The sequence below is a fragment of the Parambassis ranga genome, chromosome 16 (assembly GCF_900634625.1).
Source record: "Parambassis ranga chromosome 16, fParRan2.1, whole genome shotgun sequence".
Classification (NCBI taxonomy): Eukaryota; Metazoa; Chordata; class Actinopteri; family Ambassidae; genus Parambassis; species Parambassis ranga.
In genome coordinates, this window is record NC_041036.1 from 11,809,718 (window position 1) to 11,834,941 (window position 25,224).

Consider the following 25,224-nt stretch of genomic DNA (forward strand, 5'->3'; position numbering starts at 1 on the left):
TTTGTCAGCGTTACACAAGTGGAAATGTAAAATAAACTGGTGCATGTTCTGAAATGATGCATCTCTCATTCAAATAGAAGAGCAGCTGCAGGTGTGTGTGTGTGTGCCTCACCTTGTTTTTGTTGCACGTTTGTAGACCATTGTCAACGTCCTGCGTCGACTTCTCAATTTCTGCCTTCTTCTTCCTCAATTCTTCGATCTTGGTGTTGACGGACGACAGCGACGTCTTTAGAGCAGTGATTTTAGACTTCACCTCGATGATGGCGTCCTCCTTCCGCTTGACTTCCATTGAGTTTTCTGCCATGCGGGCTTTTAGTGTATGCAGCTTGAACTCCTGGGTCACGGTCTGGAAAATCATGCCAACCATCACAGCCATACTAAGGCAGACTAGGACAACCGCCACCTTCATCTTGGCTGAGAAAAGACCACCTGATCAATGAAGAGGGCCACAGATAATCACCCTTTGTCCTTTTTCTATGTCCTATTTTGTGCCCCGGAGTCCGGTGCTTCTACGTGGCTCGCCACCTGTTACCTGATCTACCTGTTCAACTGGCTGGGCGGGACGAAGAACCTGCTTTTTATGTTTAGTCGTCCGCGTCTGCTCCGCACGCATTTACCAGGCTTATACAAACACCTTATTTGCATCGGGATTGTGTTACCTCTCTGAGCCTAACATCCGCCTGTGTGTTCATTTGAATTTTATTCTTATAACCTTCTTTAAAAAAAAAAGATCAACATTCTTCCGCAATGTTTTCAAGATTGCAAAACTAAGGACTGCAGCACGCAGCTATGTGCGCACTTTGTAGACAGATTCTCACAGATACCAAACAATCTTTCATGTTTATCTGCAGTCACATTTGACTTGTCCATAAGGTTACACAGTGCGCTCAAGGTGAGCGGAACATGAACAGGTGATCTGTGCCAACCCGTCACAATGCATGCAGGAAGGAGGGGGGGGGGAGGGGAAGAGGGGAGGGGGGCGTGTTTCTACCGCAGCAGCTCACACTGATGAAGTCCTGTCCAGGTGAACCAGGCTCTGCATTGATTAAGCTCAACAGACAGGAACACAGCAGGTTTACAGTGTGTATCTGATCACTGAATCACACATGGAAGTTAAAAAAGCGTCGTTGTGACAGCTGTGGGAACAACTGTAAGGACATCAGCATTAAGGACAAAGCCCCGCACATAAGAACGCGCAAAGCTCCCGTCCAAGGATGAAAGTACAGGTGTTGCTTCCTCTAACTTTAGTCGTGTCAGTCGCTTTGCTGGGAACCATTAAGTTACGAAAAAGGGAACATGACATAGAGGAGAAGAGGAACAGATTCCAAGATATCAAACTGCGGGTGACCCACGATGTGCTGGGAGAGTATCTGAAGGAGAGCGCGGAGAAGCAGAACCTGCTGGACAAGACGCAGAGCGAGCAGGGCGCACTGCAGGAAGAGGTGAACATGGTCCAGGTCAAAGCAGACAAGGCGAAGGGAGATGTGGACATATGCACAGGAGACCAGGTGTGGAGAAAAAGTGCAAGGACACACACACATACAGCAGCCATTAGTCCTTTTTTGTTTGTGCTTTCTCTCTGTGTGTGTGTGTGTGTGTGTGTGTGTGTGTGTAAATGATTACATTCGATGGCTCTTATGGTTTTATGAGGGAGAATGGGAATTTTCTTTTAAGAGATTCTTGACTATAAGCTGTTTGCACAAAGGTCATTAAGGTGACTTCTTACCGTGCAAAGAATGTTTTAAGGTTAAAAACCAGATTAACTCTTTAAAAATGTGTTGCAAAATTGAGATTTAGTTTTCCTTTCACAGAAATTGGAAACAGATCAGCTGGCAAAGGCAGAGACGGAATTAAATAATTTGAAAGGTAAGTCACATTTTATGGGTCTCAATGTCAGTTTTTAATGGTAAAATCCAGAATTTCATGATATTAATGTCACGTACAGCTGAATTAGAAAAGGAAGTAGACACCTGGAAAATGGAACAGAAAGCACTGAAAGAGAAGCTTGCAGCGCAGAGCCCAGTGTGTAACTATTTGAAGCAATCGCCATCAGACAGGTGTGATTACTTCTACATATAAACCTGCAAAGTTATTCACACCCATAACATCTACACACTCACTACATTTATATCCTCTTACAGTAAACTGTGTGGTGCTGAAGTGAAACCAGAGAAGCCCAAAGCAGAGGCCCCCAAACAGGAGGAGCCCAAAGCAGAGGCCCCCAAACAGGAGGAGGCCCCCAAACAGGAGGAGCCCAAAGCAGAGGCCCCCAAACAGGAGGAGCCCAAAGCAGAGGCCCCCAAACAGGAGGAGCCCAAAGTGGAGGCACCGAAGGCAGAGGCCCCCAAACAGGAGGAGCCCAAAGCGGAGGCCCCCAAACAGGAGGAGCCCAAAGCGGAGGCCCCCAAACAGGAGGAGCCCAAAGCGGAGGCCCCCAAACAGGAGGAGCCCAAAGCGGAGGCCCCCAAACAGGAGGCCCCTAAACAGGAGGAGCCCAAAGCAGAGGCCCCAAAACAGGAGGAGCCCAAAGCAGAAGCCTAAAATAGTAAAAGCCTAAAGCAGAGGCCTTAAGGACAAGTCTGAGGCAAAGTAACTGTGAATCCAGATTTCAGCATGTTTTACTGAGTGTGTTTGCATGAACATGAGCATCCTGCATGGATCCTGGTTTTGATCCTGTTTGTATAAGAAGTGTAAATAGGACCCAGAGAAGCCTGGACACAGATGATAAATGATCAGTTAGTTATTACGTTTACTATTTGCGACTGTCACCTGTGATGTTTACAAGCATTAAATGGCTATTCATTCAAATGGGCTGTCAGCAATATAAAGGTGCAACTTAAATAGCTGTGACTGTCTGCCAGGTAGACTGTAGTAGGTCAATATTTCCACACTTTCTCCCACAGTGTACAAAATGTAATAAAAGTTTCTTTGTGGCTGTATATGTTTGGATTTCTCTTCAGGCAAAGATATTTAAATGCAACACTATCCTGGTCACCTTTAGAATATTGCAGGTAGCACATCATAATCCATATCCAGGGAGCATGTGCAAACAAAAAACCAGGATCCTTCAAAACCTGATCCTGTCTATGTAAACACACTGCAGTATCACAGTATATGCCGTTTCTGCTTCAGGAAAATGTTGGCATGGGCCTGGTAGATGTTCTTTGTTTGTTGATATAAAATGCTTTTGTAAAAAAACCAGACAACCCTGTAATGCAAATGTTTTTCCTATCTAGGCTGTTTCACATTCTTGGCTTTTTTTTTGTCAGTCCCTCAGTCACCGAAACCTTTATAAGCAGACAGACGGGTTTTCCTCATTGTGTAATGATGGTGGTAGATGTGAAATTCAGTGTGTTGTAATAATACACTGCTGTGAACTAACAAAAAAGAATGCCCCTATGTTTGCAAAGCATTAAATGATAATGTAACCTTAATGGAAGTATGTGTACGTGCACCTGTTTCCTAAATAGAAAGTTAAGGTTTGGTTAAATGTAGCTTTATGGAAAACTCAAGTATGCAAAACAATGCAGCCAAAAAGCAGTCTCACTTTCATTTCACCTGGGGTCAGTGTGTCAGAATGATCCACACACAGTACACAATGGATAGGGTGTGGGGCCTTACTGATGCAGGGTTGTGAAATCACACTAACCTGTATCCTGGTCAGCTAATCATTAAAGCATACAAACACGGAAACAAAAGATCAACAAGAGACGTGATAAGAAACCTGCTCTCTGAACAGCTATAACTAACTTTTTACAGATATTTTTTTGTTATGTTGTACATTGATGAAAAATCTCAGTCACAATCCGGCTGCTTTGATCATCATTTGCTAATATACATCTAATATGCACCCTTTGTTGTCTGCCCCATTGATTAGTGTTGGTTAATAAACCTTATATTCCTTATTATATTGTCACAAAAAAAGGTCTGAACTCTATCCTCTACCCCCTGGTGGTGGAAGTGTTGTTTCCAGCGCTACTCTCTGTTGTTAACTACCGCAACTCTTATCCTGCCTTTGTAAGATACCTTCCTGACCCCTACCTGCAACACCTCTCATAATTCATAATTCATTTACCGGCACACACACACACACACACACACACCCTTTACCCCACCAGTATAAAAGCTGTAACTTCACATTTCTCTGAGTCGGCTTCTCGGACAGCAAACCTGGTATACAATGTTGAGTAAAATTTGACTGCATGCAAAAAGATTCACATTGCAAATAATCAAGTGGCACAATGCAAGAGACTGTCCTGCAGTTCAGTAGTCGGCATGTATCTTTTGGGCTTTTGGCCTTTAATTTGGTTAGATAACTCCCCCACCTCTAACACTGGAAAGGCAGAGATATGGTATGTATTGAATACTCACAGTTAACCTTGTCTGCCTCTGTTTTCTTACTGACCCTGCCTCTGGGTCTGTGTGAGAGAGAGAGGTGGAGAAGCCAGAGCTCTGACCAATCACAGAAGCCCGGGCCTTCGTCTGTCACCCTCTATAAACTTCACTGTGTTATCCTGGTGAAGCTCCAGCTGTACAGTTTTCATTAAGTGTGTGTGTTTTCAAATAAAGTTGATTTTTTATTTATTTTTATTAATGACTTTTTGTAAAGAAAATCACAGATGCAGAGAATAATGCTTTTTACACCGCTATTATATGGTCAAGTATTTGTTCTGTTGTTAAGCAGTGAAGCAGAGGCGAATGAATAAAAACAGCATCATAACACTTAATTTAAGTAATGAAGCTAAGATTTATTTGTAATTGAATAAACCAGATTCTATCTAGAACAGAAACGTCATGTTCAGTGTCTCACTGTGCTTTACTGGCTGCGGATGTGGATTCTCTCACATGAGGAAAAAGACTGAGGTGCATAACCACTGTGACATCTGTGGCTTCTTTCAGATTGATCAACACATTAAAAAATCTGTTATTCTTTCTGTATGAGGGGAAACTGGGAGATGACTGAGTTGGAGGTAAATGATTTTCCTTTTAGGATCTTAAGGGCACTGAGTGAATGTAAATCCTGTTTAATCATTAAAAGCATTGGAGTACATGTATTCTAGTATAGTATATCATCCTGTCTTCCCTCGCTCTGCTTCACACTGGCTTCCATCTGTTCGAAATTAAAATACTCCCCGCAGGCTCACAATTAGGCAATCAGAGGGCTATCATTCCGCCCCAATAGGCCGACAAGGTCAGCGTCATACCAGGAGAGGAGGCAGCACACAGGGACAGTCTGACTGATGTCACAAACGAGGTCTGCTGTTCATAACGTGGAGTGGGCCAGTTCTACAGAAATATAAAATATAGTATGTAGCTGTGTTAAAAATAGCATGCTGTTTGTCACTGATGACGCGGTTAGATGTTCATAGAAGGGCATCATTACATAATAGTGACAAAGAACTGATGTCTTCATCATCATCATTCAATCATGAATGAATGCAGTTTTTCTGGATACATTTTTAGTTTCACTCTATACTGCATGGCCCAGCTGCGTCTGTTTAATTAAAAACAAAATGATGACCCACAACCATCACATCTATCAGTTCATGTGAATTCGGCACATGTTTTAAAGCCCCACACTGCCTGTGTGCAGACATGCTGAGGTCATACTGACAGCCAGAGGTCAGCCCGACTCTTAGTTTTTCCAAGTGTTCAAAACACTTTATGTCCTCACCTAAAGAAGAGATTGAGCCTCCAATTAAATGATTTCAGCTTCAAATCAAATTATTGATAAGCTTAAATAAAATTCTTATTTATGTTTACAGTCAGAATTACATAATTGTTGTATGAAGTACAACACAAGGCATCTCCTCTCAGTGACCCAGTTTAGAAATGCAACATTTAGAGAGGATAGAAGTGTTGATGCCATCTCATCAAATAAAGGATGTAGCCTGCACCTGTGGATGCTGTTGAAAGAAATCTTAGTTTATAGATTAGATTTATTATGTTAGTTTTATAATGTTACCCTCTACTATCACACCACAATTCTTGCTTTTATTTAGATTTTAGAAATGCTAAAATTGTATTATAATTGGGCTTACTCAAATGTTTATCTTTTTATATATTTAAATGTTTATGGTGAATATTAGTGATACAACACACACATGAAATGACCGCCATGCTTCTCGTTTGCCCTCCCTACAGGCAAAATGTGAAAGTTATTTGACTCTGGACGAGTGTGTGTGTGTGTGTTGTGAGCACAGTAGAGTGAACATCACATCTATTGATCAGGCTAATGTGGGGAGGAAAGGCTGCAGGCCACAGAAGGTAATCAATATCCTTTAATTACATGGGGCAGTGGGTGTGTTTGTTAATGGGTGTAGATGGTCCCCCCCAAACACACAGGGTTGTGTATATAAATGTGTTCCAACTGAGGAAGAGCTCACAGCCTCACAAACATTTAACAGTTAGTCACTTTTTTTAACTGCACACACACTCAGAATTAGCAGAGTTTTTATTATAACACTTCTTTAATCTAAGATTTAACTGACAGGAAACCGTGATTCTTGTTTTGGATGCAGGGAACATGTGAGTATCTTCAATATTTGGTGTGTGTTGTATACGTCAGACAGATTTTCTTTGCATTTTGCCTCCCTCTTCTCCTGTAGGCTCCTGCAGGACTGGTTCCCCCTTAAGTCGACGGGTCCTGCTCAAGGTTTCTTCCTCTTAAAGGGAGTTTTTCCTTGCCACAGTGCTCTTAGGGGGGTTCCTGTGAAGCGCTTTGAGACAATGTCTGATTGTAATATGCGCTATATAAATAAAACTGAATTGAATTGAATTGAATTGTTCCTATTGTCTACTGTCAACCACTGTGTTACCTGACGCAAACAGAGATATGAAACAGGATCCCTGACTCCCTGTGTCATTTCTGACTTCCTGCTCCTGTGTCATATCCTAGCTGCACAGGTTGTTGGAATCCTGGTTACTTTGACTTATAGTGTGGTTTCTGTCACTCCTTTGGCATTTTATTCTCACTGCATTGTGTCTCTGTTTTGCCACAGGCTTCTCCAGGACTTGCTCTGATTGGCCAGGGGCTGTGTGATATGTTTGATATTCGGTTGTTCTTGTGCTTTATCATGTCAACTAAATATCAGACATATTCCTACAGAGTCTGGCACTGACTTCTCAGCCTTGTTCTACCTTTGTAAGAGGACTCAGGAGGCCAGATGACCAGGTAAAGTTACAGTCACTGTTGAATGCACTGTAATGGCTTAATATATAAATATATATATATATATATATATATATATATATATATATATATATATATATATATATATTTGTAATATACTTTAACATCAACAGAACAAAAACAATGTGTTAATCTTTACAATAAAAAAAGCAACCCTGAATGTCACGTTCCTTTGTACACCTGCACTTTCATTTACACACACACACACACACACACACACACACCCGTATGCAATCTTCAAACAGCACTTTAGTCTTACGATGGGACCTATGTGCCACAACATCCTGCTCCATAAGCAAACAGGCGTTGTATCTAACACCATATAGGTTTATGATATCAGTGTTGCAGAGCAGAATCTGGGAGAGGTCAGACTTTTTCTTCTTCTGGTTCTTTGACTTTAAACATGTTCTTTATCTTCAGGAATGGGTTAATAATGTTTTGTGGCATGGTGGATATAAATAAAGTCTGATAATACGATATTCAGTGGAATGATTCATTACTGTCTATGCATGCCTGACCCACATGTGAACTAAATGACAATAATACATACATACATTTAAATAATGAAACAGTCTCCATCCCAGTCAATAAATTACTATAAGGGCATTGTATGCTGTAATAGCCCTTTTTAATAAGGAAGCATAGGAGGAGACATTGTAGTGTGCATACCTACAAAAAAAAACAGTGACAGTAAAGTGAGGGCTCATTTTTTGTTTAAAAAAACAAAACTAACAGCACTTGTTAAGCTGGGTAGACATGTCAGAGTGCACAGAAAACATCTGCATAATTATGTGATTACATCTGGAGTGGGAGAGTTGCAGCACTAGAGGGCGCAGCATAGCAGGAGCTTGTGTGTGCCTTTGTAGTTTATCTGATCTGTTGTCACGGATTTTTAAATCTAATGATCAGATAAGTGTCTTATTCAGAAAAGGAAATGTCGTTTCTTTTACTCGTAGTCACTGCAACATAACATAACATGTTTGCAGAGGTGCAGCAGTGTGCTTACAGAATCAGAGAGATAAGATCAGCCTCCGGGCATCTCTCCTTAGAAGAACCAAACAATTCTGACTTTTGTGTGTGTGTGTGTGTGTGTGCATATGAGCACATTATCAGAAGACTCCAGGAGTTTTACTCAAACATTACAATGATGAAAAACATCGAAACATAAAATTTAGAAGCCCTAAATGGCCTTTTCTTACTGAAACAAACCCCACACTGCACACACACAGAGACTTCTTCATATAGGAAAATTCAACTGAAGTTCACTGAATCATTTTTCTATCTTATTATTTGCATGATAATTTAATTAAATGAAATTGAATTAAGCAACTGATATGCATCAGCGAGTTTGAAAATTGGTCATTTGTAAGAGAAAGAAAATCATCTTCGGGATCTCTGCTTGGAACCTGTGCTGTAAAATCAGACAGTAAAAACACAAACCTGGCCTTTTCTAAACTACGTACTGAGCAGCAGGTCAAAGGTTCATGTTTGTGCAGCTCCTTCATTGGACAAAAGGCCACTGGCTGGTTGTCTTACACAGGGTGTCACCAGCATGATCTACTGTTAGGGTCAAATGGCACCCCCCCGAGACAAATGTTATCTGAAAGAGTGCACACTGTATACTCTGGGGCTCTGTCCGTGAAGAAGGAACGTCCAACATTGTAATAATAATGCTCATTAGTGTGTGTGTGTGTGTCTACATGTTCTATGTGTGTGTGTGTGCAGATGAACAAATGTAATTAACAAGTGGACAAATGGCAACAAAGACAGTAGAATGAGTGCGTAGATAAAAAAAACGTGCTGGTGCAGTATAAATATCTGAGACCACGGGGACAGAGTGAGCCAGTTCAAGAGCGGAACCGAGGAGGAGACACAGACAAAAAGAGGAGGGACGGGAACAACAGGAGGGTGAATGAAAGCAAGGAAGGACCTGACATACAATTTAGAAACAGAACATTTTTCTTGGAGAAATCGAAATAAGTAAGAAAACAACCTGATTTCTGTAAGCTCATTATTGTCTTGGTACCTTTACACTGTTTTTTTTTTACCAGCAGAAATGGCAAACACAGCAGGAGTCCTCTCAGCTTTACTCCTGTTCCTGAGTGCCACTGTGCCATGTTTCTCAGTGTATAACAGTGGGGAATGCTTCTTCAACACCAAAGGTAAGACATAGGTGTGCATGTCTCTAGAAACGTGTGTGCCTTTTTAAATATTCATGCACATTCAGTGGTCACAAATGACCTGGATGACTGAGAATCTTCATCACCATTAAATGTCACATTTACATAAAGAATAGAGCGTCTTCACAGCTCCTGTTGTTCGTTGTCTTCAGGCAGCTGTGAACACATGGGTCAGGTGTATGGAATTGGAGAGAGCTGGATCACCAGTGACTGTTACCAGTGTGTCTGCATGGAGCCGTTTGGAGTTGGATGCTGTGATCAGTAAGTTTGTTTTTTCTGTGCAGTGCAAAAACACTTGACTGTACCATTCACACTCTTCTCTGTGCACAGTGGAGCTAAGCCTGTGGACTACCCAGACTGGTGCGAAATAATCCGTAAACCTGACTCTTGCACCAGCGTTGCAGTGATGAGAGTCAATCATAAACTGCCCTGCCTGTGGGGACAAGGCCGTCTGAGAACGGCTGCAGGTCAGCCATGGAAATCTGACAATGACCCCTTATTTTAAATTCAGCTATTTATTTACAGATTATAGCAATAGATGAAAAAAAGGTAAAGGTTAATTTAAGAAAGAAAATCATTTGCAACATCTGCCAATAGCAACATATCTTCTTGCTGTTTATATTCATGGGTTTACATTTTAAAAATTAAGTGTTAATGTTTGAAGTAACGTTGATCTTTCTGAGAGGTTTTGGTTCATGTTTTATGATGAATAAAAATACTATGTGGTATATTTGTTGTTGTTGAACTATATCATCACACTTATAAATAAATATATAATATATAGTAATCATTCAGGTGCCCAGCAGAATTTACCTGTTGTTTATCATTATGTAATAAACCTAATAAAACAGGAGTTTTGACAAGTCTTTGAGAGTCTGAATGTGGATATGCATGTGTTTTTATCATGTTTTGGTTTCCAATATGCATAATTTGAGTGATTTAATTTTGAATCCATTACTCATATATTTTATTATTTACATTTTGATCTACATCAGCACCATGAACTGTAAAGGAGGTCTCAAATCAGTCTAGTTTCTGAAATATGCTTCACAAATGTACAAACAGTTTGGCTGGGTGTAAAGGTAGCTCCTTCCAAATGCGGCGCAGCAATATGACGTCACAACACGGCGCCTACCACAGTCCGCTGCATAGTTAAACTTGGTTGAGCTGATGAAGAAGCTTCAAATAGCGGCAGTAACATGTGGATATTAACGCCTCTGCACCCTGGAGGTAATGTATTCTGTGACGGCTGATATTTGTATTTAGTATTATTTATTTAGTGACAGTAGCTTATTGATTGTAAAAAACGTAGTTAGCTTTGTTAGCTTATCTAAAACCCTAGTGCCTGTTCGCAAGCTGTGTTATTATTACTGCTAGTTGATGTGATGAATGTTTTTGTTTTATGCTAAGTGTGCATTTTAAGGATGCCTAAAACTGCCATTTGTTGTTGAAACACTCACAACTTTACCGAGAACATAACAGGGAATAAAAATCAGGTAACATAAGCTTAAACTGTTCACTAAATACTTTTCTCCCCTTAACTGTGACCATCATGTATTATATGGATCTTGTGAACAGCATCTTGTGATCAGATAAATAAAGTGGAAATAGGAAATAAAGACGTAAACCTGTTAAAGAGGAAACAGGTGTACTTCTTTATTTCCAGGAAGTTCCATGAAGTGTTTTGAGTTCACAGTAAAACTAGATAACAGAAGACAACGTTACAATAGCACAAATCCTGCTGATCAAGAGTTTATTTCAACATTGTTGTGAAAGAATATGTTTGTTTGTCTGCTATGAGTTCTCAACCTTAATCTGTCTCTAACAGGTAACACCCACTATCTCCTACCCAGTAAGGAGTACGTGGTGGGCCGCAAGAACTGTGACATACTTCTTCCCGATGACCAATCCATAAGCAGGGCACATGCTTCCCTCACTGTTACTGACCAGGTAGGTACAGTGAGGAGAGAATACAGAGAGCTGTCACATATAATAATTATTACACAGATTGAAAATATTCAAGAGATTCCTCTTGGTATACTTAAACAATTTAATCATAATTTTAAAATACACTAAGAGATTTCAGCTAATTTCCAAAACCATCTCACTGTCTAGGGTAACTGGAAACGTTTTCTTTGTTGTTTGTACTACTTGTGTTGCAATCACTTTCTGTTTCTGTTGTTAGCATCACATTTCATATTTGTTGCATTTCCAGTGTTTTCAAATTAATTAAAATGTGTTCTTAATGTGTTGGGTCTTTTCTCTATCTTCACCTGTGTTAGCCACCATAACACACTTTGTAATACTGTAATGCAAAATAAAATAAAAAAATACGAATGTCATAACACCTTGGCACAGAAGGTGGTGCTGTTGCCTAAGCCCTAGATGAAAATGAACCAACCAATAAAGCTATTAGATTCTCACCACTTCATGTGTAACATTGCTCAGCTGTATTGATAGGATTTTATAAATTTTACAAATCTTCTACAGTATCAGGTATAGCACTGTTGCATTTGACAAATGCCTCCATTTTTAGCACAGAGACAAGACTGCAGTCCTCTCCATTAGCTCTAAGCCTGTTAGTTTGATTGATTTGTTTTTGGGCTTGTCAAACATTTCCGTAATAAGATTCATTTTAAGGATAGGTTTTCTTGTCAACATATGCATTATTAAACACAAAGATGTAGGAGGGTTTGTTAGATTAATGCATTTCAAGGTTTGCTTATATTTTGTTTTCAGACCTTGACTCTAAAGGACACCTCTAAGTATGGCACATTTGTGAACAATGAGCGTCTAACAGTGCCGCTGAACCTGAAGTCAGGGGACAATGTTACTTTTGGGATTTTTCAAAGCAAATTCAGGTTTGTAACAAGATCTGCTTGGTTCTGTTTACAACTCAGAAACATGCTTTTTAAATGAAATAAATAATAACAAAATACCATTATGTTATGTTATGTGTCTTCTTAACAGCGTGGATCAGCAGAGCTTCATCGTATGTTCATCGTGTTTAGACAGTGAGAGTAAGACCTCCCTCTCTCGGGCCTTGTCGGCTATGGGGGGGAAACTAGTCAACATGTGGACCAAGGACTGCACCCACCTCACCACACCTTCTATTAAAGTCAACATCAAGGTCAGGAGAAGCAGAGTTTCTATACTCATTAGAACATGTGATGTCTCTGGTCATCTGTATGAATCTTGTAACTTGCAATTGTTCTGCTTTAATTAGACAATTTCGGCCTTACTGTGTTGTCGTCCCATTGTGAAGCCGGAGTTTTTCTCAGAACTCAACAATGCTGTACAGCAGAGATTACTGCTACCCAAAGTTGAGAGGTAATAACAAAATCTATAATATAGATACAAATCTATAATCTGTATTTCCCTTGTTATATTTCTCTGTACTCTTTTGTTGTTAAGTTTCATCCCTGAGATTGATGAACCCATTTTGAGTAAAGAGGATGTTAACCTTGGAACAGTTGCAGTTCGCCAACAACTTTTCACTGGAAAGACCTTCATCTTCCTCACTGCCAAACAGGTTTGTTACTTGTTTTTTGTGATACTAAAATATAGTTCTGAGAACTGTCCTATTTTCAGGTGCTAGTTTCAGAGAGCAGGTTAAGTATTTGTCCAGTTATCCAGTTAACGATAACAATTTAGAGGGAAAAGCATTTGTAGCTAATAAAATGGCCCATTGCCCTGCTCCTTACAGTGTAAGTTACATGGTCCTGTGAGCTTCCTGTTTATCAGCTACTTCTCAGTTGCCAGGCAGTCGGCAGCCTCTGGGACAGTCGGTGCTTCAAGTGGCGAGGCTGTTTTGTGGAAGAGCTGTAGCTACTGATCCCCTTTACAGTTCAGAATCTGTTAGTTTCCAAATTACTTGTAGAGATATTTAGTTTGTAATAATTCACAGGAAGTGACTAATGTTCATCACAAGCTACAGGAATGGAGTAATGCATGTTGAAGTAAATCTTTTTTACAGTAGAAATTCTTAAGTTCAACCTTGCCACTGCTATAAATCATGTATGGATAAATATAAAACCTCTATGTTTATGAGTATTTTGATGAGTAGTTGTGTAATAAATGGGATTAAGCCCTCCCTGCACCCTCCCCTGTATGTGATTGTCTCCTGGGTTGGTTACAGATGAAGCGCCTGAGTGCAGCAGTGAGTTTTGGGGGAGGCAGGAGTCAGCTGCTGGAAGTGGGCTCCCTGCCCCGAGACCTGCTGGAGTCTCCACAGAGCTGCCTGGTAGATGTTACAACAGGCAGCTCCCAAGTTCTGCTTGCTTCCTCTACCACAGAGTGGGCCAGCTCTGCAAAGAGCATCGTTGAAAGGTTCAAAGCACAAAGCAGAGATGGCTTTTTAGGAATTTTAAACGTTGAGGTGAAGGGGTGATGTGAGTATGATGTGTTTTACTGTAATTTTGACGCAGAAGTGGCCTTCGAGTCATCACTGAGTCCGAAATTGGTTTTGCTGCCATCTATGCTTCCAGCGACAAGTACTGCAATCCATCCTGTTCAGGTCTATACTCAGGTGGGTGACCGGGCAGAGAAGCACTAAACAATTTGGTTGTTTTTCTTTCATCAGTCTTTTTTTCTGATTTGTTGATGTTTGTGTTTTAGGTCCTTCACCTCAAATACAACCTAGACTCCCCAGTGCATCACTGTCACAGAACATGGCTGTGGATGAGACTGTGTTACCTGCAGCATCTCAGAACATCACAGCTTATGTAGTTAACACAGAGCCATCACAAGGGTACAGACCCACAGTCCCATGCAGTAAAGCTGTTCAAACTGTGTGCCCGGTCTAAATGTGTAATGTCTCCTGTTTCATCAGGATAAAGCTATCTGAGGTAACAGCAGTGCCGGCTGTAGGTGAAACTCCAGAAAAGAAGCAAATTCAAAATAGCAGTGAGCTCCGTGGTTCCAAACTCACAGCTCCGAAGGCAGCCACTCAGTGCATTGTGGCTGATACGATGAACTCATCATACAGTGCTGCAGAGAACACTGACTCACAGAGGAAGAAACCTGCCTCCAAACTAGCAGGTAGCCACATGAACAGATACACTGTCCAGAGCCAGCTTTATGCATCATTGTTGCTCTGATTAAATGTTTAGGGATGTGTGACATTGTACTTGTTTTTGCTGTTTTAGGCATAACATCTCAGCCATCAACATCTAAGACCAATGTTGGCATGAAGACATCCTTTTATAAGCAGTCACCTCAGAAATCTAAAACATCTACACAAGTCTCCCCACAGAAACAGTCGACTCTGACTACCTTCTTTCAGCCAGTCAACAAGAAAAGGTAAACAGGGCAATCCCAGTGTTTTTGTCAATGTCTAATTGTCAACTGCATTACCTAGTGATATCATGAAACATTCTCTCACTTGGTGACAGTAAAACAGACTAAGAAGTTTAAAATACATGTAGATATTTACTCATTGAGTTATTTGATATTCTAGTAAATATTAAAACAAAGCAATGCAAAGTGAATGGCATGTGTTAGGGTTGTTTTGTACTGTTAACAAATTACTAAAAGAGAAAAACAGATAGATTTAATTAAAAAGCATATTTTGGGATAAACTTTACCCCTTGGTCTCTGTTCCTTCCTGTCATCAAGGCCTTTGGAAGATGAGCCCTTGGCTGTCATGTCAGAGCCAAAGCGTCCTATACTGGAATCATGCATCACCGTGCAGCCACCACACACGCCAGCCAGATCGGAGGAAATGCCCTCACCTCCTAACAGAAGTTCTAGGTTTGTGTCACAGAGCACCCAAGGCACAGCCACAGATTTGTTTACAGGACGTTCTCAGGTGGTCTCAGAGGAACAGCACAGCAGGAAAAGGAAGGAGATGGAAGAAGACATAGAGATAGAGGAACTTGAGTCGATCATGTCTCTGGACATGGATGATATGGATGATGAGGGAGTCTTCAGTTGTCAGAAAGGGCAGCCAACAGTGCAGAGTTCAACAAAACCAAAACAGGTTTTAACTCCTGTGAAGGCCTCTTCAAGTAAGAGACAAAGGGTTCGCCTGGATGAAAAGGAATCAACTGAAGAAAAGCCAGAGGTGGAGAAAAACTCGAATCTCCTTCAGAACCACAGCTGGCAGTCTGAACGGCGTATAACCTCTGGTAAAATAGAGCAGCTTCATCCAAAGGATTCCATGACAAGTAAACATGAGTCCAGCAAACCATCAGAATTTTCAGCAGCCAGCACAAGTAAAAGCACTTTGCCTTTGGAAGAGGATAAGAAGTCCTATGTTGAGGTAAAGTATTCTCTCATTCATGCTGAATCTAAACATACATGACGGCTTCACTCGATTGTCTGCATCAATACTATTGATCAGTTTTCATATTTTTCTCTTTGTGCAGGATTTAGAACTACTTAGTGTGGATCTTCGCCACATTAAAGAAGAAACTAACACCCCACTGAAACCTGTTGTAATCAAACAGGAGGTTGAGGTTAGTGGAACTTCGTTTACTCTTCAGCTTGTCCCATGTCTTTACATTGAACAAGCTCTGTTTTCTCACTACATTGCCTACATGTAGGATTTTCCTCTTTATTTGTGCTTTTGTAGGCCACAGTACTTAGATCATTGCAGTTTAAACCATGTAGTGACAATCTACGCTTTTGGTTTGCTCTGCAGGAGTCAAAGGTTGATGAAGATCTTCCAAAGAAGCTGTTGGTGGTAGAGTTCAGATCCCTCACTGTGAGGGCTCCTCCCAAAACCAAACCTCAGCCGATGCAGAACGGCTTCACAAAGAATTTCAAAAAATTCCACAAGGTCAGACTGCAGTGCCACACGCCTGTGAGATCAGTACTGATGACTAACTCAAAGTCTTATTACAGACAGAAAATGGTAATGTAAATGTTTGTGTGTCATTTCCGTGTTTGTATGCGACAGAGCCAGCCAGGTACAGAGAGCCTCCAGCACGTCATCAGAGGATCTGATCTGCTGGTCCACAACAGGGGCAAGAACTCTGATCTTGATGAATGGCTGAAAGATGCAGCTGAGGTACTGTAGGCTCACTTATTTGTTCATCAGTTGTCTTTAATGTTGGATTTGCATTTTAATGTATTTTGTGTTTCAGGAGGAGCGCCAGAACAAACGGGACGAGACCGCAGGCGATGACCTCTTCAGGTGAGAAATCTCCTCTTGTGTGTTATTCATCTGCAATAATACTCAGATAAAGACTCTGTCTGAGGTTCATAAAATAAGTCAACCTCTAAAGATTACGCAAAGAAAAAAGAGACTGTAGCCCTACAAGTCCTGTTGCCTCTTCAGCCCTTTCATCAACATTTTTACTGTCACTTATTTCTTAAAAACTCCAAAGGTCTAGTATAGTCCAAAAGAAAACCTAGTTATTGCCATGTTAAATATTCCATTTGTATCTTTTAGGAGTATAGATCCCATTAAAAGCCAGAAAAAGCTTCTCCTGTTCATCTTCACATGCTCTCTCATTTGAGTAGAATCCTTGATGTGCTCTTATTGATTCTGCCTGTGTAGCCGTAGTTATTATAAGCAGGTGCACACTACATAATTAACTGAGAACTATGGATATGGGGCCATTGTCGCTTCTGTTGAACCAATCAGGCCCTAGCACTTCTTTCGTCACGGTGGTTGTCAGGGTAACGGGTGATGTAGGTTGGTGCTGTTTTCTTTGACTAAGCAGAAAAGAGACAGTCTGAGATTGATTTTGTGTGTGTGTCAAGACTGAGCTGTTTGATCACTGAGTCATGCCCAGTCAGTCATGCGTAGCTGGGGAACAGAGTCGGCTGCTGAGAAAACAATCCGGTATTTTTTTGATAGGTCTACACGAAGTTTCCAGACGCGGTTTATAGGAAGCTTGTTTGCTTTAAGCTGTTCAAACACTGTCTGTTTTACAGCGCTTAATTTGGGCTGTTTTTATTGTTTGTTCAAAATGCCTCTGAGGACACTGAGGAGTGATCCATGAGGAATGTTAAAAGCCCATTCTGACATGGAGAGATGATACACTCTTATGTGTGTGTGTGTGTGTGTGTCTCTTTAGGTACAACCCCACCAAACTATCCAAGAGAAGATGAAATGCCTTCATATCTTCCCCAAGGGAATCATTTCAGAGGCACAGGACATATATGCAACTCCCAGCAGTGCTTTATAGACTCCATAATTTCATGTTGCTGATTTAGTTTTATTTGTTTTGTATTGTTGTTCTTCCTGTTTATGAATGTAGTCACGTTCTAATTACGTCACTGACAGCAAACAATGTAAGAAACTGTTCAGATTTTTGCTTAAACTTTTTATTATCTGTAATAAAAAATATGGCATACAAAACATTAAAAACTCTGCAGTCATACAAGAGAGTTTTAAAACTCTGCATGCTTAAAGCAGCTGATCCGTCCAAGTGAAGTTAAGACCCAATGTTCTCCCTGGTTTATAGCAGACCTTGAAACTTCAGACTGGGATTCAAGTGTAATGATTTCTCAAGCAATCTCCAGTGAGCTCACTCTTCAGGCACTTTAACCAGATCGGAAAATGTTCATATAATTAGTTGTCATGCCAAACTTCATTTGGCCTTTCTCTGCAGACAGCTAAGCCCACGAAGAGTTAACTCAGCATTCAGCTTGAAATAAAACTCTTATTTTCATTGGCTGTAGACTGGCCATAAAACACAAATTTTCTATCTTTCAATAAGAATATTTAGCTTATTACTTGAAGGCTTTGCAATCTTACACACCTGCACTAATCTGTTAAGTGTATAGACACAAAATAGAAAAATAAAAAAAGCATTGTGCTTTATAGCAGTGGACAGGTACGTCTCACCTGCAACAGCCTTGGGTTTTTATCAGTCCACAAACCTTTCTCACATCCATCCTCTTAGTACTTTCCTGTCTGCTGCTAGGCAGTGGGTCATGCCTGCATGCATATATTCAAAACAATATGTATTCAGAAGTCAGTAATAAAAAGCAATAAGGTATAATTCAGCCAAACATAAGTAACATCTTCTCTAGTTGACTATTACCAAAATCTAAACAATTCATGTGTTGAACTAATTTAGAAAAAGTAATATTACTACATAATATGTTATTAAGTCACACATTACCCCCAACACTGACTCATATTGTACTGAAGGAGGGTAAAAGAAGAAGAATTCCCCTACACAAGAATCAAAATGTCACATCACAGTAAACAAAGCATGAGCTGTGTGTGAGCGACACACGGAAAGAGATTCTGCATATCACATTTTAGGAGACAGTACCGTAATGACTGAAAGAAAAGAAAAAATATTAATAATAGTAAGGGTAAATAGATTGCTACCGTCACACGTTATAATATTTTCTATTGTAGTGGCTGTTTGATGTGAAAATAAATCCGCTGTGGTCAAAGTAAGAACTGAGAAGTTGTGTATGATGTTTAACATTAAGAAACTACTATTACACTTCTACAAAGATTATTATTAATGTGTAAAAGATACAACTAAGAAGAAGTGGCACAGTTTCAGCCTAAATATGTGCCTAAACATCTGTCATCTGTCTTGTCTACATCAAGATAAATGTCCCACATCACACAGCAAGTGGTGAAGGACTTTATCTCCAGACTCCAGTATTTATGTAATCCGAAATTAAACAGCAAAAGTTCTTATTTTTCCACTGTTTTCAACTTTCAAGTTTACTTTGTCTAAATTTAAAGCGGTAGAGAGTTTCTGTGTTTCAGATGAAAAGTTCAGGTTTTCTGGGAAATTCTGGGAAATCACAACGTGCATCAAGACTTTCACGCTTCTCATGAAAATAAATGTACGGTAAATAAAATCTAAAATGTCTGGATATTTGAACCGAAGCAGTAAAATTAGAAGTGTGTGTGTATGTGAGAGAGAGAGAGAGAGAAATCATTCGGAGCCAAGTGTTTTGCATAGAAGGCCTTTCAGTATCAGCGAAGCAGGTCAGGTTTATTTATGGCTCCAACTACCTACAATAGCAGCTAAAAGAAGAATCTTCTGATGTTAAAACCAAAAAAAGGCTCAATAATCAGATATATTTTGACTTATTGGCCATTAAGGTCACAGTTTATGAGATTGTGCAGGGCTTTTCCTGACTCACTATGGGCCTTTGTGATGAAACCCCTACACTGTATGGGAACTTATAGTATTTTTTCCAGCTTGTTGTTTTGGCTTCCTTTGGCCCTGTCTTAAACCGTTTTTAGGGGGTCCTTGGTGCAGAAAAAACCCTGAAGTCAAACCCCTCTCGTGGAGTTTTTCTAAGTGAGACCACACTTGCATTGAATTTAATGGAATGAAATGGGAGTTGTGGCTTTTATTGAGTGTTCCCTCTCTTAAAGGCAAAGTTAAAGTAGACTTAAAGCATTATATGACAGCGAGTTCAGTGTGGTAAGTAGATGGATTGAAGACACACGGTGAATGAAAAAATAACCCTGATGAAAATAAGGTCCCGTTCAGTTATGAGGTTACAGATTGCCTAGAAAACATTGGCACATGATAACTTGGACTTATGTGGACTTCATATGAAGTCAGACAAGACTCTTGAAAGCTCTTTTGTTTCTTTAGAAACGAATTAGTGTACATCCATTGTCTTTTTGGTCTCAGAAGGTTGTAACAGTTGCCTTAGCTTGGATGAGAAAACACTGCATTAATGATGAAAACATTGAAACTCCCAAGTTTCACAACAGTTGGGTTTGAAGTTGCGCCCTAAGATCGTCGCGTAAGGCTCGTTTCTCCAGCACATTTTCAAATGAAGTTATTCCCGCTGTTGCTGATGAGCTTGCCTTTCTTCTTGAGTCTCTTCAGCAGACAGGAGGCGATGCCTAAGGCGCCACCCTTCAAGAAGCGAACAAAGTTGTCTCCCACCAGCGGGCCCATGGCAAACAGACCTGGCTCCTTGGTACACTCAAAAGTGTAGGGGTGGATGTCAATGGGATTTTGCTTGCAGGAGATGGGTCTTGTTGGATCCAGACCCAGGTACTGGCCCTGACCCTTCAGAAAAAACAAGTTTGGGGTGGTCCCGATAAGTACCAGGGCCATGGAGATCTTGAAAGCTTTGAGGGAGTTGTTTCCCTGGAGCAAGCACTTCATATCTGGCTGGAAGGACACCACGCAGTGTTCAGGGAAACTGGTGTAGTCAGGAAACAGGGTGACATTACCAGCCACGTTACCTGTAGCAAGCTGGGGCTTTGGGCACATTTTGGCACAAACTGAAGAGGCAATGCTAACGGCCTGGGGTCTGTTGGGAGCAGCAGAGGGTGCCACATTTGTGTAGGTCTGAGAGCACATCATGTTGTAAACTTTGTGGTACTCTGGATACAGGGTCTTGGGAAGCTGCTTAAAGATGAGGTCTGGGTCATCTACACTCTTACGAAAAACATGCAGCACTCTAATGTTGCTCTGTGAAGCACTCAGGACTGCGTCAGCAGCGCTCAAACCAGCACCTACGATTAGAATCGGATCAGAGTTTATATCCAGTTGTCTCCTGCTTATGGCCAAGCCCAGGTCTGAGATGCTGTGACACACAAATGGTAGATCCTCCCCCTCAACACCTAAACGGACAGGTGAATCGGACACACCGGTGGCCAGGACTACATTCTCAGCAAACAAAGAGAAGGGGACATGAGTATCGTTCTGCACCTGCTGGTATCCCCTTACTTCCCAGAGAGCTCCCCCTCCTCCTCCGCTGTTTACACACTCTACTCCATTTCCCTCAAAGCCCTCATTTCCACCATCTCCCACCCCTCCATCACCTTGATCGCAGTGCCCATTTTCATGACCTTCCCCCTCGTGGCCCCGGCAGAGTTTCTGGACAGAGGTCACGTAGGTGTTGTCAACAAAATTCTTTTGGAGACCCTTTAGCTTCACATAGTTACGGTAATAGGATGAGATCTCCTCTGGGGTGGCCCTGTCGTTTGTCATATCCCTACAGAAGAAAGAGGTGATAAGGGCACAGAAAAGTGGCACAGAAATAAACTCAGACTCGAGCAGTGTCAGCCTCGTCGTCTCTCTTTACCTGCGTTTACCGTTGGTCAGGTCTCTGTAGTTGACCCCAGGAAGCTCCAGCCAGATTCCCAGACTGATGGTCAGCATGGAGCCTTCCATTGCCTGGGAAGACATGGGAGGCAGAGTCAAGCAAATGAAAACACTTCATAGATGTGGACAGTCATAAAGGTATAGCATAAAGGCTTACATGCCAAGCACCCCCAGGTGTTGCCCTCCCCAGAACTAGATGTGGTATGTGTTGCTGCTTGTCCCTCCTCCACTGAAGGACCGGAGGGAACTCATAGCCAAAATCAGCATTGGGGTGCAGCAATGTATCAAAAAGCACAGCCACAGGATTCCTTGACCTCCCCTCAAGACCTTCACTCAAATATTCCAGATCCTGCAAGAAAACAATCCCTGTGTTCACTCACCTTAATATGATTGTGTTCAAAAGAAGAACTTTGCATGTGTTTTTACCTGTTCGGTGATGGGAATGTGCTTTGTCTCCTGCAGCTTTCTGTATAATATTGGATTTGGATGGACAGTTGTTGTGTCTAAGTAGGGCTTGTATCCACTCAGCAGATAGGACAGACAAATACCTGATGGCCCATTGCCTAGAAAAGATGAAAAGGATCACATGTTAGGTTGAAATTTAAAACAAGTGAAAACTCTGTGTGGGGGGGACATGTGGAAAAAGTTTACCGATGATAACCACGGGGAGAGTAGGTGGGTGCTCATGGGGCAGAGTGGTCTCTTCCAGAAGAGGCATGGCTGCAGCCTGGGCCAGAGTCGGCACTGAGGAGGGGCAAAGAATAATCGAAATGTGAGGAAAGTTCCAGACATTTCTACAGCTGCCCGTTCAATATTTCCCTAAAAGCAGAGCCTCGTTTGGGCTTTGTCCCTCCACTGTTTTCATGTTTCTGGGTCAGATTATTTGAACAGGTTCAAACCGGCTTACTGTCTTTGTGTCTGCCAATGTTGTTGTTGTCTCATGTTAGCTTAGATCCTGTCTCCATCCACCATCATCAGCTGACTCAGTCACACACACACTGAGGGAGAAAAAAAACTTTATTCATCCTGTTATTGTGCTTCCACACACAGCCATGACCCTCCCTGTCTGTCTGGGACTTCACACACGTGGAAACACCCCGCCACAACACAACGTGACCCCCAGCTTTTCTAATTGCCATCGCACCAGTGTGCACACACCCCCTGTCCGCTCACACATGGCCCGCAGTGAGACTAGCGTCTGTTAACCCCAGCGCCGCTTCCCAAACAAAAGGGAGTTCTAATCAGATTTATGTAGGCCTGGGTCTGTTGTGAAATGTTGCCGTGGAGCATGTGTAGTGTGTGTTTGTGCGTTACGCCATAGTGCCATTGTGTGCCCGCCGGGAAGCAAATCCCCCCTGATCACTCCTCCGAGTGGGCCCTAATCCCACTGGGCCTGTTTATGTCTTTGCCGCCTCTTTCAACAGGAGCAGGATGAGAATGTGGTCCTGGCATGCTGACAGATCAAACCATCACAACTCCTGCTCCTCTCACTTCCACCAACACACACACTCAGAGGCTCTCCCACCAAAACATTACCAACTACAGCAAACAGTGCCCACCTGCCCCACTTTCATACCAACCAAAACACTGCTCGTGTTGCTTTTGTCTTACTCCCCAATAGTCTGGCTAGTTTCCCCTAAAGCTGCCATGTCCCCCTGCTGCCACCACAGTGCACCCCTCTCTGCACTCCTCCCTCCCCCCCGTCTGACCTGTGTCTGTAGGCCAGCCGGTCAGCTTGTTTACCCTTTTCAGTAAAAGCAATGGGATTCCACACATTGCCTGGCCCTGTTTGGAGAATGCCACACAGACTAGCACTTCAACACCACTGAATAATGTGACAACACACACAGTGTTTACAATCACATAGTTTTTTCTGTCATAACAACTTTTGATTGGATTCCTAGTTGCAGACACACTGATGTAGATTGTATATGTTGGCAGTGTTTTTCCTGCTGATGGCATGTAGCCTACAACAGGTAAACAAATGCAAAATAACAGCCTGACTGAACAGGAAGCTGATCTTTGACTCCATAGTTCACTTACTCTACACTAGCTTCAAATAAACAGACACAGTCAGACAGCTGTATGTAGCATTAGAAGGAGGTCCAGGCCCTGAACATGAAAAAGTCTGTAACATCAGTGTCATTTGCAGCAGAGTCTTTGACAGGTGTTAACACAGTGTGATGCAACAACAGTGGTGTTTGCATCATGTGCTGTTTTTACAGTTTCAGACATTTTGAGATCAGTGCAAACCTGCCTTCACCACCTGCTGTGTTTTAAATTCAGTGTAAAACACTCAGTACATCTTCAGCAAAATCTGTGATATTAATAGAAATGCCTGATCCTAATGTGTGTGTTGGCTTCACTTTGTTTCATTTTGCACAGTTATCATGCGCCTACATGTGTGCCTTTTACAGCATGTGGTGGGGGACCATGCTTTTCTAGAACATGATGGAACATGATGGAGTAACTTTGTGTTCAACTTTTAGTCTTATATACAGTTTTATATTTACAACGAATACATGTAAACAGTGAACCAGTCCTTTTGTCTTTCATTTGCAAAGCTTAATTCTTGCTGCGTTTTTCCACGCGTTTGGTTTTAACGGGCCTTTGCAACGTGAGATAATTTGCGCGCAGCAGTCTGAGGAGCAGTTACAAAATTGAGGTTAAACTCAGGTTAGGACTGGACTGGTTCTGGATGTTGCTGCTGCAGCAGGAGGAAGTGATGCAGCAGCATGATGCCCCATCACACACACACACACACACACACACACCATCCTCCTCATGGACTCCCATTCCACCCCTGACTCCGAGCAACCTGCGTCCAAAAAGGCGCAAGGGGCGCATGCGACATCCACTGTGTCTGTGTCACCATCGTTGCATAAATTAGTTCAGACACACACTCACGGGCATCCACAACACTTTGCCAAGAACAGGGTCTTACCGCGCTGTGATTTATCTCTGTCTCCACGCTGAGTCCTGTAATCACGACCCGCGGCGGTCTTTGTGGCCGTATAAATAGACAGACACCGGTGGGAGGACCTATCCAACTGTCTGGGGGTCTTGAATGAGATAATAAGCCAACCTCTCTCTCGTCATCACGCGCACACCTCACACACACACACACACACACACACACACACACACACACACACACACTCTTACCTCCGTGCAGTTTAATCCCAGCAGACCCGGTGAGATCTGGTCTGGCAGCCTTTAACGGATGACTGAGGGGTTTGATCTTCTCTGCGTCTTGATGGCAGAGTGTGGAAGAGAGAAACCGGGTCCTGCGTCTGCTTTTGTCGTCACATGCGCATCTCACTCTGCACCGGCAGGCTGAGCGCGTTCACATAGAGAGAGGGAGGGAGAGAGGGAGAGAAGATCAGAGCATCTCCCAGCAGCATCCTCACAGCGCCGCCGACACTGCTGGCACTGAGTGGGCATAAAGTGAACTGTTATATTTTTAACACGCGCTCCCCACATGTAGGTTAACCTTAGCAGATTCAATGGTCTTTTATATTTGAAAGAAACATGTCTCAATTTTTGTCCGGTCAATATAATAATATATTTGCTAGACACACTTTTTGTAACTAAAAAATAAGTTTTTAATCATTTATATCATTAGTGCTGCAGGACCTATTCACTTTTAAGGCACGATAGATGTGTAGCATCTGGATAATCAAGAGGTATAGAGGACAATATAATGTAAAATATTATATATGTTTATATAATATAATGCTACTTTACACGATTTTTATTACAGTACTAACATCTTGTCCCAGCAGTTACGTGGTCCAGTAAAGTCCCGCCTCTGCGTCTCCACAACCAATGAGCGCAGAGAAAC

The 25,224-nt window shown here is 41.8% G+C and overlaps 4 protein-coding genes across 6 annotated transcripts; 3 read left to right on the forward strand and 1 right to left on the reverse strand.

The window, feature by feature from the left end:
* Window positions 1-979: 979 nt before the first annotated feature.
* LOC114449094 (fibrous sheath CABYR-binding protein) lies at window positions 980-3,439 on the forward strand. Of its 2 annotated transcripts, XM_028426451.1 has the most exons (5): window positions 980-1,508; window positions 1,812-1,866; window positions 1,946-2,057; window positions 2,142-2,385; window positions 2,461-3,439. In XM_028426451.1, the coding sequence occupies exons 1-5, from the start codon at window positions 1,215-1,217 to the stop codon at window positions 2,539-2,541; spliced, it is 786 nt and encodes a 261-aa protein (XP_028282252.1). In that variant the 5' UTR covers window positions 980-1,214; the 3' UTR covers window positions 2,542-3,439. The 2 variants fall into 2 exon arrangements, with proteins under 2 accessions (XP_028282252.1, XP_028282251.1); XM_028426450.1 differs by having other exon boundaries at window positions 2,142-3,439.
* Window positions 3,440-9,248: 5,809 nt separating this feature from the next.
* On the forward strand, window positions 9,249-9,877 carry LOC114449025 (prostate-associated microseminoprotein-like). Its single transcript, XM_028426334.1, has 3 exons — window positions 9,249-9,354; window positions 9,525-9,633; window positions 9,703-9,877. Exons 1-3 carry the CDS (start codon window positions 9,249-9,251, stop codon window positions 9,875-9,877), a joined length of 390 nt encoding a protein of 129 aa, XP_028282135.1.
* A 610-nt stretch (window positions 9,878-10,487) lies between these two features.
* nbn (nibrin) lies at window positions 10,488-18,739 on the forward strand. Its single transcript, XM_028426308.1, has 17 exons — window positions 10,488-10,602; window positions 11,201-11,322; window positions 12,112-12,233; window positions 12,343-12,502; window positions 12,599-12,702; window positions 12,787-12,904; window positions 13,511-13,701; window positions 13,800-13,900; window positions 13,990-14,122; window positions 14,204-14,412; window positions 14,520-14,673; window positions 14,989-15,634; window positions 15,741-15,830; window positions 16,016-16,153; window positions 16,274-16,384; window positions 16,461-16,510; window positions 17,400-18,739. Exons 1-17 carry the CDS (start codon window positions 10,572-10,574, stop codon window positions 17,431-17,433), a joined length of 2,514 nt encoding a protein of 837 aa, XP_028282109.1. The 5' UTR covers window positions 10,488-10,571; the 3' UTR covers window positions 17,434-18,739.
* Window positions 18,705-22,120, reverse strand: osgin2 (oxidative stress induced growth inhibitor family member 2). 2 transcript variants are annotated; one of them, XM_028426311.1, is made up of 7 exons: window positions 22,032-22,120; window positions 21,807-21,943; window positions 21,538-21,729; window positions 21,361-21,452; window positions 21,125-21,270; window positions 20,609-21,079; window positions 18,705-20,500 (listed from the first exon to the last, which is right to left on the reverse strand). In XM_028426311.1, exons 1-7 carry the CDS (start codon window positions 22,096-22,098, stop codon window positions 20,091-20,093), a joined length of 1,515 nt encoding a protein of 504 aa, XP_028282112.1. In that variant the 5' UTR covers window positions 22,099-22,120; the 3' UTR covers window positions 18,705-20,090. The 2 variants fall into 2 exon arrangements, with proteins under 2 accessions (XP_028282112.1, XP_028282111.1); XM_028426310.1 differs by having other exon boundaries at window positions 18,705-21,270.
* Between the last annotated feature and the right edge of the window lie 3,104 nt (window positions 22,121-25,224).

Coding starts and splice junctions, on each gene's coding strand:
- osgin2 (XM_028426310.1), bottom strand. CDS start 22,098: ATGCCTCTTCTGGAAGAGACCACTCTGCCCCATGAGCACCCACCTACT. Junction 21,730..21,806: donor ACATTCCCATCACCGAACAG/GTAAAAACACAT, acceptor GTTTTCTTGCAG/GATCTGGAATATTTGAGTGA. Junction 21,453..21,537: donor CACCTGGGGGTGCTTGGCAT/GTAAGCCTTTAT, acceptor ATGTCTTCCCAG/GCAATGGAAGGCTCCATGCT.
- nbn (XM_028426308.1), top strand. CDS start 10,572: ATGTGGATATTAACGCCTCTGCACCCTGGAG. Junction 15,831..16,015: donor TAATCAAACAGGAGGTTGAG/GTTAGTGGAACT, acceptor TTTGCTCTGCAG/GAGTCAAAGGTTGATGAAGA. Junction 16,511..17,399: donor GCAGGCGATGACCTCTTCAG/GTGAGAAATCTC, acceptor GTGTCTCTTTAG/GTACAACCCCACCAAACTAT.
- LOC114449094 (XM_028426450.1), top strand. CDS start 1,215: ATGAAAGTACAGGTGTTGCTTCCTCTAACTTTAGTCGTGTCAGTCGCT. Junction 1,867..1,945: donor GGAATTAAATAATTTGAAAG/GTAAGTCACATT, acceptor TGTCACGTACAG/CTGAATTAGAAAAGGAAGTA. Junction 2,058..2,141: donor AAGCAATCGCCATCAGACAG/GTGTGATTACTT, acceptor ATCCTCTTACAG/TAAACTGTGTGGTGCTGAAG.
- LOC114449025 (XM_028426334.1), top strand. CDS start 9,249: ATGGCAAACACAGCAGGAGTCCTCTCAGCTTTACTCCTGTTCCTGAGT. Junction 9,355..9,524: donor ATGCTTCTTCAACACCAAAG/GTAAGACATAGG, acceptor CGTTGTCTTCAG/GCAGCTGTGAACACATGGGT. Junction 9,634..9,702: donor GGAGTTGGATGCTGTGATCA/GTAAGTTTGTTT, acceptor CTCTGTGCACAG/TGGAGCTAAGCCTGTGGACT.